Source organism: Capsicum annuum, chromosome 3 (assembly GCF_002878395.1).
Source record: "Capsicum annuum cultivar UCD-10X-F1 chromosome 3, UCD10Xv1.1, whole genome shotgun sequence".
Taxonomy (NCBI): domain Eukaryota; kingdom Viridiplantae; phylum Streptophyta; class Magnoliopsida; order Solanales; family Solanaceae; genus Capsicum; species Capsicum annuum.
In genome coordinates, this window is record NC_061113.1 from 15,459,699 (window position 1) to 15,472,817 (window position 13,119).

Sequence of the window (13,119 nt, forward strand, 5' to 3'; positions counted from 1 at the left end):
AATTAATCTGTTATATATTCAAAAAAAATATTATTTATAAATTACATAAAAAGTACTATAAATTATCATAGTTAATAATTTAAAATATCTAAAAAATAATTAATTTATTATATATTTCAAAAAAAATACGTAAAAAAATATATTAATCACAATAATTAATAATTAAAAAAATTTAAATATAAAATATTTGTTTGACTTTCGAAATCTTATGGTGTCATATTAACAACTTAAATTAACTATTAAATAAAGGTTTTAATTAAATGCTAAAATTACACATATCGTGAAATTTTTAAGTATCAACATTGGGACCGTGCGTAGCACGGCTAAGCCACCTAGTATTATATAAGAGTAAGTTGGGCGGTTGAAGCAGCTCTCCGTCGACATGTCTTTTTCAGTTGTTTGTTTTATTATTTTACTATATCAATTTTAATTAATTATTATAAATTATTTACATATTAAAAAATTAATAATATTTAATAAAAAAATTAAATAGGCATGTGTGCTTCGGCCGTTTTAATCAAAATTTTATTAAATATCACCCTAATTAATTATTATAAATCATCTAAATATTAAAAAATATATATTTAATAAAAAAAAGTTAAAATAGATATAAAATCATGAGTTAACTCTTGATATTTAAATTAACTCTACGTCTTATATGATGTCCACTTAATTTTTTTCAAAAGTATTTTTTATAAATTTTGCTATATCTCTTCTAGTTAGTTGTTGTAAGTTATTTAAGACATGTTTGCTTTGCTGCTTCAATTGATTTTACTTTATCACCTCTAATTAATTATTATAGTTTAACGTTATGCCACTTAAATTGAAATATAAAGAAAAGTTTTATAAATCACAATAATTAAAAATTTAAATTATTTAAAAAATATAATTGGCTATCAATACCACAAGATTTTGGACAAAGAGAATAACATATATTATTTAAAAATTACATAAAAAGTATAAATTACAATAGTTAACAGCTTAAAATATCTTTAAAAAATTAATTTGTTATATATTTCAAAAAAATACGTAAAAAATACTATAAATCACAATAATTAAAAACTTAAAAAATTAAAAAGATAAAAAATATTTGATTGACTCTAGAAATTATATCAATCTCACTTAAATTGAAATAAAAGAAAAGTATTATAAATCACAATAATTAAAAATTTAAATTATTTTTAAAATATAATTGACTATCAACGCCATAAAAGTTTGGACAATGAAAGTAACATATACTATTTGAAAACTAAAATATATATAAATTATAACAGTTAACAGTTTAAAATATCTAAAAACATATTAAAAGTATGATTGATTATCTAAATTTTATTTGTGCCGCATAAATTGAGACCAAAAAGAGCCAGTTGGGTGGCTAAAGCAGGTTGCTCTCCGTCGACATGCATGTTTCAGTTGTTTACTCCGTCATTTTACTATATCACCCTATTATTATAAGTTATTTATATATTAAAAAATTAATAATATTTAATAAAAAGGTAAAATAGACATTTAGGACATGTCTGCTTCAATTGTTTCAATCATAATTTTACTAAATACCACCTTAATTAATTATTATAAGTTATCTAAATATTAAAAAAAAATATTTAATAAAAAATATAAAATAGATAGAAAATAATAAGTTAGCTCTTGATGTTTTTAAATTAACTTCACATCTTATATGAGATCCATTTAATTTATTTTCACAAGTATTTTTTATAGTAATATTGTTATATCACTTTTAATTAGTTGTTGTGAGTCATTTAAGACATGTTTATTTCGTTGCTTCAATCGTAATTTTACTATATCACCTCTAATTAATTATTATAGTCTGAGCATTTTGCCACTTAAATTGAAATATAAATAAAAGTTTTATAAATCACAATAATTACAAACTTAGATTATTTAAAAATTGTAATTGACTATTAATGCCACAAAATTTTGGACAAGGAGGATAACATATATAATTTAAAATTACATAAAAAATATTATAAATTACAATAGTTAACAACTTAAAATATCTAACAAAAAAATTAATTTTTTATATATTTAAAAATATACATAAAATGATTATAAATTACAGTAATTAACAACTTACAAAATTTAAAAGATATAAATATTTGATTGACTCTAGAAATTATATCAATGCCACTTAAATTGAAATAGAAAAAAAGTATTATAAATCACAATAATTAAAAATTTAAATTATTTTAAAAATATAATTGACTATCAATGCCACAAAAGTTTGGACAAGGAGAGTAACATATATTAATTGAAAATTAAAAATAAATTATAAATTATAATAGTTAACAACATTAAATATTTAAAAACATATTAAAAGCATGATTAATTATCTAAATTTTATTTGTGCCACATAAATTAAAATAAAATAATAACATATATTGAGTCTGTATTATCTAAAAAATAATAATATAGGTCCATCAAATTTTATTTTTCACACTATTTATTAATTTATATATTTGTAGAGTTTAATTTTGATTGTGAATTAAATTTTTGAAATAAAATTATATATTTAAATATTAAATTATGATTATTGATAATTTAAAATATTTTAAAAATATATATAAAAATTAATTTATTAAATTTCAAAATACAAATAATATCACATTAATAGATAAAATTATTATTATAATATTAATTTAAAATACATATTTGGTCCGTGCTTTGCACAGGCTTTTCTCACTAGTGTAATAATGGTGACATGACATTCATAGGATAATAATAATGGTGACATGGGACTTAGCTATTCAAGGCTAAACATGTATTCAAAATTGGTGGTAGGGACAAATATAGTCAAAAGATATATTAAAGGATAAATATAACTTTTTCCTAACAATACATGGGCAAGTATGACTTTTTCCCTTAAATAAAGCATTTTCTTTATTTCAATTTGTTTAACTATTTTAATTTGACATTAACTTTAAAAATAAAAAAATAATTTTTAAATTTTATCTTAAATTAAAATTAAATTAAATATATTAAATTATAAGAAAGATTTTTAAATTTTATTTTAAATTTAAAATATGTTAAATATTTTAAAATATCTTTTAATTTTATAATTTTAAACATGTTCTTTTAAAAATCTGAAATTAAAAAATTCTTTCATGTGAGACGTTAAAAGTTGAAATTAAAGAATTTGTTAAAAAGAAAAGGGAGGTGTCATTTTTTAAGAACAGATTAAAAAGAAAGTTAAGACCAAATAAATTAAAATTGGACTAATAAAAAGAAAGCTAGGATTACCTTGTCACAAAGTGGCGAGTTTTCTACCAAACTTTAGGGTGTGTTTGTTACGAAGGAAAATATTTTTTGTGGAAAATAAGTTGATTTTTTATGTTTGGTTGGTGAGTAAAAAATATTTTTTGAAAAATATTTTTTAGTGTTTGATTGGTGAATAAAAATTTTTTTCTTTTCAAAAAATACATTTTAGTGTTTAGCTAAAACGTAAAAATACATTTTGAAAAATAATTTTTGATCTCAAAAAATATCTTTTTAAGGTGTGTTTGATATGAAGGCTGAAAAATATTTTCTCAAAAAATAAGTTGTTTCTTATTTATAGTTTTGTGTTCGTTATGCAAATTGGGTAAGCATATATTTTGTAAAACTATTTATATATGTTTGACAAAAATAATGAGAACGAATAGAAGAAGAAGAATGGGATAGGAAAAAAAAAAATAATTTAAAACATTAATCTTTTCTTGGAGAGGAGGTTGGTAGGTCGGGATTGCGGTTGTCAAAATAAATAGCAAGGGCAGACAGGGTAAGAAAATAATTTTAATTTAATTTCTTTTATTTTTTTTGTGGGGGGAAGGAGGTAAGGGGTAGGAGTAGAGGAGTAAGAGTGAATGGGCTAAAGAAAAAATTGAATTTTTTAAAAGATAAATTTTAAAAATATAATACTTTTAAGGAGGAGGGGGAGGATAGGAGAGGTAATAAAAAAGTTAAAAAGAAAAATAAAAAATTAAATTATTTTTTTTTTGAATGGGGGAGGAGGTAGGGGTTTGAGTTTTGGGTAGGGGATGAGGTAAGAGCAAAATCTGAAATATATTTTTTAGATGGGGTGGTAGGGGGTGAGGTAGAGTGGGGAATTAAGGGTCGGAATAGAATGGTGATTTTGAGAGTTGTATGAATATTTTAATTCAAGAGTAAAGTTGAAAAAGAGTTTTGAAAAATATTTTCCTTACTTTTTGAATGGAAATCAATTTTCTCAGATTCGAGGAAAATAAATTAATTTTAAAAATATTTTTAAAAATATTTAAACCAATCAAACATGAAAAAATTAGGAAACATTTTCGAGAAAATATTTTCCTTCGTACCAACCACATTTTCCTTCGTACCAACCACACCCTTAAACCCTTATTTTTTCCTCTTCCCCACCAAATTGACTCCACACATATACACGCATAACACATACGCTCAACTTTTCCTTCTCCAAAAAGGCTGTTGATTTCGACCATCAGCTGAAGATTTTGGTAAAGTTTAAAGGGACTTTTGCTCACTCAAGCCTCAAGGTGTCTAATTCAATCCTTTTCTTTTCATATTATTCTTTGCTTTCATGTGATTTGATGGATCGTACTCGCTTTATTTCATATTACTTAGATTCATATTGACTGTAGATTTCATAACAAAATATTAATTAGAGATTTATTTTAATAAAATATTTTGAAACTCTAAATTTAATTATTTTGTATTGCTTTCTTCATCTTCATATTACTTTGCCGTTATTATATGTCATATCCTTTAAGAAATTTTTAGTTAGAAATTTATTTTAATATACTAACCTTACTAATGATGTGTTAGAACTCTAAATTTGATTACTACTTGAAATATTTGTTTTAGTACAGGACAGGGTCAAGTAAAATGAAACGGAGGGAGAGGGAGGGAGTATGATTCTTGCCATTTTCATCGTGTTTGATCTTTGTTAATGTTTATATGAAGTAATTAGTAGTTGGCCATGTGTTGATTACTTGTTTTTAAGTGGACTGATTTATATGGATTAAATGGGATTAGTTCACTGCAAGTCTGTATTATTTGATTACTTGGTAAAATTGTTTTAGAAATTGTTTAGTTTTAGTTGAAGAAATTACTTAATTGTATAGGATATGCAAGTTTAAATCATATAGTAATAAGTATCAAAGGGTATTGCACACATTAATCTCGGTCAACCGAATTCCTGAACTCGAATCTTTGTTGCTGACTAGTTCTTAGATTCAAACTTGATCCGAAAGGGTTATCTATTTTTCTAAGGTGACTCGACACACCAAGTTTCAACGTCAAGTGGCGGGTTTTTAAATTAATCCCTTTCAAAACACATTTTGTTATATTCAATCTTGAAAACCTTTCAAACTTAAAAGAACAAAATCTATCTTTTTGTGAGCAAAAAAAGGGGCGTGACAAAAACGATGCAAACAAATTAAAATGGATGGAGTATTACTCATCAAGATTTGAATAACTTATGGATGGAATTTGGAAATTTACTAAAAACAAAATGCCTTGGGCATGAAGCCAATTTAAAAACTTGTGCAATCTGTGCGTGAATTACTGCCTATTTTTTTTTTTTTCCTTCATTAGTTTTCTCATACGAGGAGTGTTAGAACTTGCAAGTAATTGAGGAGCGAATGCCCATTTCATTCACCATATGGAGTGTTGTAAATAATTGAGTGGATGCCCGTATCTTGTTTTTATTTTGCTATACATTGCTTTTATTTTATAATATAAGATCCTCCTCCATGTTTTAGAAATTTTTGCTATAAAATTAATCAACCATTTAAAGTTTATACATCGGGAACTCTACTTGTTTACAGCATCAGAGTAAAATCGATGGCGGTCTCTAGCACAAATGATTTTCAGGCCAAAGTTGAGAAAAGTTATGACAAAATGAGTGAGTTAAAAGCCTTTGATGATACTAAGGCTGGTGTCAAAGGTCTTGTTGATTCTGGAATTGCTGAAGTGCCTCGAATATTCGTTCTGCCTCCAAAACACAGGGCGGAATTCTCGGAAGCAAGTGAAACACGGTTCACTTTTCCAGTGATAGACCTCGAAGGTATTGACAAGGATCCAATCAAGCGTAAAGAGATTGTGGACAAAGTTCGAGATGCATCGGAGACATGGGGTTTCTTTCAAGTGGTTAATCATGGCATTCCAACATCCGTCCTGGACAAAACCTTACAAGGAACACGACAGTTTTTCGAGCAAGATACCGAGGTTAAGAAACAGTATTACACTCGAGATACTACGAAAAGGGTGATTTATGCTAGCAATCTTGATTTGTATAGCCCTCGTGTTCCTGCTGCAAGTTGGAGAGACTCGATTTTCTGTTTCGTGGCTCCTAATCCTCCCAGTCCGGAAGAATTTCCAACAGCCTGCAGGTACATATGTTCGTTTCTTAATTTACCTAGTAACTACATTTATATTTATAAAAATCGTTTCAATGAATTTGTGCAGGGAAATAATAATGGATTACTCCAAGGATGTGATGAAATTGGGGTTCTCCTTGCTTGAATTATTGTCCGAAGGTCTCGGACTCAATCGTAGTTATCTCAAAGATTATATGGATTGTTGTCATGTGAGTTATTCGTGCAATTACTATCCACCGTGCCCTCAGCCAGAACTAACGATGGGAACCATTCAACATTCCGATGTTGATCTTGTCACGGTTCTTCTACAAGATCATATCGGAGGACTTCAGGTTCTTCACCAGAATCAATGGGTTAATGCTCCTCCTATACCCGGTGCTCTTGTGGTAAACATTGGAGATTTTCTGCAGGCGAGTACTCTTTCTTTATGATCTTATAGATTATCTAATGCACCCCGACCATATTCATGAAAGCATAATTTATCGTTGAAGCCGCCATTTGAAAATCGTCTATACATTTTCAAACACCTTTGTTTAGTTCTTTATTGAAAGCAGTTGCGCTTATTTTTTTTTTCCCCAGCTCTTGTCAAATGACAAGTACATAAGTGTTGAGCACAGGGCAATTTCAAACAAAGATGAATCAAGAATGTCAATTGCTTGCTTCTTCGGTGAAAGTCCATGGCAATCTACCAAGCTGTATGGACCAATTACTGAATTGTTATCAGAAGATAATCCTCCAAAATATCGTTCAACAACAGTTATCGACTACACTAAGTACGTCCATAGTAGAGGCCTAGATGGAACTTCTGCATTGCTGCGTTACAAGATCTAATCATGGTAATGTAACAATTTGTATTTCGTTTTGTGCGAGCTATTTGTCTAGTTGTCGATGCAAACTAGTTTGCGTATTTCATACTTACAAAATGTTATTTGGTTTGTTACACAACATCTTTCTGGTCAGCCATTGCCCTCTGTAGGAAGTGATTTGAACTGTGTAGCGAACATTGTTATTCTTCGCATAATAATTTCGCATTATCAAACTGTCATCCACAATTACTCCTACTTGTTATTATTCACCGTATAATTATTTTTTGCATTACAATCCCGGGATATAAGTATGATGTGAACGAAATGACCCTTGATTTTTCGACTCCAGGAAGTTTAGATTCTGTAGTGAAGCAGATTGGAAGTTCCATCAAGTCCCTTGTGGCTGAAATAATCATAGAAGTCCTTCAATGTCGTCGCATGATACTTTGGAGGATCGTCTTCTGATAGCAGCTCGTCATACTTTTAAGTGAATTAATTTCAACCTCAAAATCACAAGCCCACTCTCACAACAAAGAGTGCACTACACACGCGTCATATCATTGTCAAATCAGTGTCACATCAGTGTCATGTCATTGCCACGTAATAAATTATAATTTTTTTTTAAAAGAAATAATCTCACACATATATGTACTATAAATTCCTCCCCCCCCCCCCCCTCTCCCCGCCCCTCAATTTTTCTTCTTCTTCATAACCTGTTTTCTCTTATTCACAACAAGAAAACACTACAATGGTGTACAGTGAAGAGCTCGCGAATGAGAGTAAATAACAGTTAATCTCAAAGCTAGGGATCCATCCACCTCCGCACCCCCTCCCTTGTGGGCTTTCTTCTTCATCCCCTGCAACCCCCGCCGCCCCCACCCCCCTCTTCAGTCTCCTTCCTCCTCATCTGGAAAGGAAGTTTTCAAACTCCAAATAACCCCCAAGTTTCAAATTCATCTTCAAGTTCATAGATGCTTTTCAATTTCAATTTCATTTCAATTTTTCATATCCACAAAGATAAATGAGACTCCCTTCAATTTCAATTTCATTTCAATTTTTTATATTCACAAAAATTATATATATTATGATGGGTGTGTCTATTATGAAGAGAAAAAAAATGGAGTCTCGATCGTGGTGTTTTCCAGTGAGGTGGGTGGTTTCCGGTGAGGTGGATGGTTTCCGGTGAGGTGTGTGCCTCCTCTGTTTCCGGTGAGGTGGATGGTTTCCGGTGAGGTGTGTGCCTCCTTCGTTCACTCTCGATCTCACTGTGTGTGTATACAGTGATTTGTATAGTGAAAAAAGAAAAAAATGGAGTATCCGATCTTTCAATGTCACATTAAAGAATTTTATCAAATTTTTAGCAAGTCTCAATCATATTTGACAATTGGATGAGAAGAAGTCAAGATCTCTCAACTTTAATCTTGTTTCTTGTGATGACAATTTACAAATAATGCACCAACAATGTGTTGAGGGATTGGGGGGTGGGATGGGGTGAAGGGAACAAGGGGGGAGGGGTTGAAGAAGTTGAAGAAGTGAAGAAGATGAATTTGTTTTATTTTTATATATATATATAAAGAATTTGTAAAATTTAAAATGTGGATCCCGCATTTTTTCATGTTTTTTTTGGCTATTCACTCGTTGTTGTTTTTTAAATTTGCCACGTCAGCAATTTGGGTGAAAATTAATTCACTTGAAAGTTGTTAAGGGGGTAAATAATTGACATACAAGTTTAGGATCTAAATTTTGACCATAAATTTAGAAGTATTTCGATGTATTATCACCAAAAATATAAGTTGCTTATGACCTATTAAATGTAGTGAAGGAACATGCCTAAGCTTATTTGGCCTTTCTATAATATGGGGGTTCCCTTGGGCACATATAAAGAAGTTTTCATGAAAATTGAAACCCATAAGCTTTAAATCCTGGATTCGCTTCTGATTCACCAATAGGACAAATCAAAGAGCTTAATTCGGTAGTTACCCTTTCTGATCCCACGCCAACAACTTGACCGTTGTTCCTAGCTCTCCTTCAAACTCTTTATACATATGCACAAGAAAATTAGTGTATACATATGATAGGAGCATACTCGTTCTTCACCTAATGACTCTAGATCCTGAATTCGACTGGCTAAGAAGCACAAAGAAAAAAGACTTGCCTGGAGAACGTCTCCGATATTGATGACTAAAGCTCCTGGTGTGGGAGGAACATCAACCCAATGATTCCGATGAAGAACTTGGAGACCTCCAATATCATCTTGCAGGGCTGTGAAGAAGTCATTGTCTGTATGTATGCTGACGCCTATGGCTAGTTCTGGCTGTGAGCATGCTGGATAGTAATTGCACAAAAGCTCACGCTATATGTGGGGTCTAGGGAAGAGCAGAATCACAAGCGTTTATTCTCATGATATGTGTGTCTAGGAGAGAGCCGAACCACAAGTGTTTTTTATTTAATATTTCATTATCCTTCTCGTTGTTCCACGTATTTTTCTTTTACATTACGCACTATCGATTGACAGTGACGGAGACAGAATTTTCATTGAGGGATTCATAAGTATATATACGAACTAGTCTAAGGGAGTTCAACATCTACTATATATATATATATAAAAAATATTTTTAACCATGTAAAAATAGTATAAAACCAATATAATTTTCTATTGAAGTGAGTTCGGATGAACCCTGGAGCAAAGGTGGCTCTGCCACTGCCAACTGGACATAGAGTTTAAGATATACGTTGACTTCCATTGGAGTATTACTCATTCATTCAATTTTACTCAGTTTTAAAATAAATGGTATTTTTAGTTTGGACATATCTCTTGAGAAAATTATTCACTCCTGAAAAGTAAAAAGTATTTTTACTAACTTACCCTTTAATTAAACCCCTTGAGAATCAATAAAGAGATTTAATTAAACCCCTTGAGAATGAATAAATTCTTTAGTGGTTTCTTGATTATCTAAAATATTCATTTAGTTAAATAAGGATAAATTTGAAAGAAAAAATAAATCTAACTTCTTGATTTTGTGAAATATCAGTTATTTTAAACCAAAATGAAATATTAAAATACCACTTATTTTTTAAACGGAAAGAGCATGTGGCAGGATTTGGAGTACAAGGGTCAAATAATTAACTTTCTCGTGAATTCGAAGATAGATTCTTGTAGTTTTTTCTAAAATCAAATTTATTTTCAAAATATATAGTCAACAAAATCATGGTCAAAGAAGAAACTTTTCACTTTTCAAAGAGTAACATATAGTGTCGCATAAAATGAAACAAGATAGCATATTCATTTTTTTTTATATAATCATGGTGTCAGCTTGCGTGTATAAAATCAGATAGAGAAGTAGTCGAAAGATGATTTTATTCCTTCAGCTTCCAAAGTTTAAATACAATAACTAACAACAACCTACAACTAAACTTAAGGAACCTAATTGCTACGTATACTCCTGAACAGTTGGAGTCTTCTATATATATACAACAACAATAAACTCCTACAATAAGAGGAGTCTTCTACAAATACAAAAAAGCAGTAACTATAACAGTAAATTATTCTAATAATGATAATATAAAATAATTATGCTTAATACACCCCTTCAAGTTAGGTGTGGTGCAACAACGCCTAACTTGGAACGACAGTTTGCAAAGGATGGTTCTGGCAATGGCTTGGTAAGTGTATCAGCAAGTTGATCACAAGCATGAGTGTGTTTGACAAGAACCCGATGCGCTTGAACTTCGTTCCTAACATAACAAAAATCGACAGCAATATGTTTCATATAGCTATGGAACACTGGATTATGACAGCGATAAGTGACACTGACATTGTCACAGAAGACTGTGGGCATATTTGGAATGGTGATACACAATTCATTGAGCAAGTTGCGCACCCATGTGAGTTCCGCAAGAGCATTTGTAACTGATTTGTACTCTGCTTCAATAGATGAGCGAGCTACAGCTTGTTGCTTTTTTGACGACCAACTGACAAGATTGCACCCAAAGAAAAGAACATAGCCTAATGTGGATACTCTGTCATTCAGGTCTCCCACCCAATCAGCATCAGCATACATGTAAAGATTGCAGTCTGAGTCACGACGAATATAAAGACCTGAAGTTGTCGTAGCTTTGAGATACCATAGTATCCGTTTAACCGTCTTTCAATGTTCATCAGCAGGATCATGCATAAACTATGAAAGTTTGTTGACAGCATAAGAAATGTCAGGCCGTGTAAATGATAAATATTGCAACTTACCGAGGTTGCACCTGTAGAGTGTAGCATTCGCAGGTGGAGAATGTAGTTTATCAGAGCACATTGGTGTCAAAACTCCTTTACAATTTTGCATATCCAATTCGGACAGAATGTCAAGAATGTATTTCGACTGACAGAGAATAAGACCATCTGACACTTTTTTTGCTTCGACACCCAAAAAGTACTTTAAATTGCCAAGATCCTTTAGAGAAAAACGAGAACCCAAGGAATCAATAACATGTTTAATCAAGCTAGGATGACTTCCCGTGATCAAAATGTCATCAACATAAACGAGCACATAAACAATAGTAGCCAAATTCTTCAAATAAATAAAGAGGTGTCGGATTCAGATTTAATAAATCCCACTCTCTATAGATGATTATGCAATGCAGTATACCAAGCCCAACGGGCCTGGTTAAGACCATAAATAGCTTTTTTTAATCTACAAACATGAGAAAGGAATTAAGAATTGATAAATCCTTGAGTTTGAGACATAAAAACCTATTCAATCAACTAGTCATGTAGGAAAGCATTGTTGACTTCGATGTAATACCCCGCATTTTGGGATAGAACGTAAAACGTTATTCTTTCACATAGAGGTTGCAAAATTCATGAATCCTATGAAAATTTAGTGTGTAATCAATTATGTAGTGTGTGAATCTAATTGAGCATGAATTGAGATCATAGAAGTCCCTTAACTCAAAGACGGGTTGAAAACTTTCCTATCGTTCAAGTTTTAGTGAACGTTGAAACTTGGGTCAACTTCAATCGATCATAAATCATTATATATGACTAACTGGGTAGCCTACAATATATCAAATGAAAGATCTTCGAATTATCTTTCCATTGATACCAAATTTGCCTAAAACAGACACTCAGTGAAGAAATTAGAGCATTTTTAGTTTCAGCATTCCCGTTTGACTGGCCACCACGTCGCGATGAGTCTTAAATTGACAATTGTCAATTCCAGTAGCTCATCGCGATTTCCAGCGCGTCGCGGTGAAGCCTTATACGGCATTCCAGTCCTGAATTTTAAATTCTAAGGTCAAACTTGACATTTCCCATGGCCCCAAACCCATCCAAACATGAGATTTAATCCCAAATACACCTAAATACATACACTTTCACCAAAATTCATCAAGAACTCTCTCTAGGGTTTCAAACAAGAATCCCAAATAATTCAAGATTCAAATGTGAGTTTTTAAAGATAATTAGAGATTTGGAATCCCCAATCCGTAAGCTTCAAAAATCATTCATTATTCTTCGGAATAGAGGTACGTGGGGTTGTCTAAATTTCATGGGCATGTTTTCAAAAAGGAATTTACGCAAGACTTTAAATTTATACAAGTATATATATGTTTTTACAAATGGGGGTTTTCAATTGATACAAATAACATGTTTTGATATATAATTTTGCAAGAATTATTGAGATATCATGGGGTTGTTTGTTTGAATGTATTTAAATGGTTGAATTGAGAACATGTGACCTGAAATTTCAAAAGGGTGCGATGTACATGAGTTGTGAATTTTCTAAATTCCCCATGATAATGTTTATACCCCATATTATACTGGTGTTAAACCATTGAGAGAATGAGTTTTGCAATTGATATGACATTACTCATAAATGATTAAACTTCTTGAATAATTGCATGTTGAGAACCATGGTGTATGTGTTTTAATGGTGTGAAAGTCATGCATATGT

The 13,119-nt window shown here is 30.7% G+C and overlaps 1 protein-coding gene across 1 annotated transcript; it reads left to right on the forward strand.

Moving 5' to 3' along the window:
• The first annotated feature begins 4,365 nt into the window (after nt 1-4,365).
• LOC107854984 (1-aminocyclopropane-1-carboxylate oxidase homolog) lies at nt 4,366-7,820 on the forward strand. The gene is made up of 5 exons (XM_016699968.2): nt 4,366-4,526; nt 5,820-6,383; nt 6,460-6,781; nt 6,951-7,207; nt 7,527-7,820. The coding sequence occupies exons 2-4, from the start codon at nt 5,836-5,838 to the stop codon at nt 7,200-7,202; spliced, it is 1,122 nt and encodes a 373-aa protein (XP_016555454.1). The 5' UTR covers nt 4,366-4,526; nt 5,820-5,835; the 3' UTR covers nt 7,203-7,207; nt 7,527-7,820.
• Nucleotides 7,821-13,119: the final 5,299 nt, after the last annotated feature.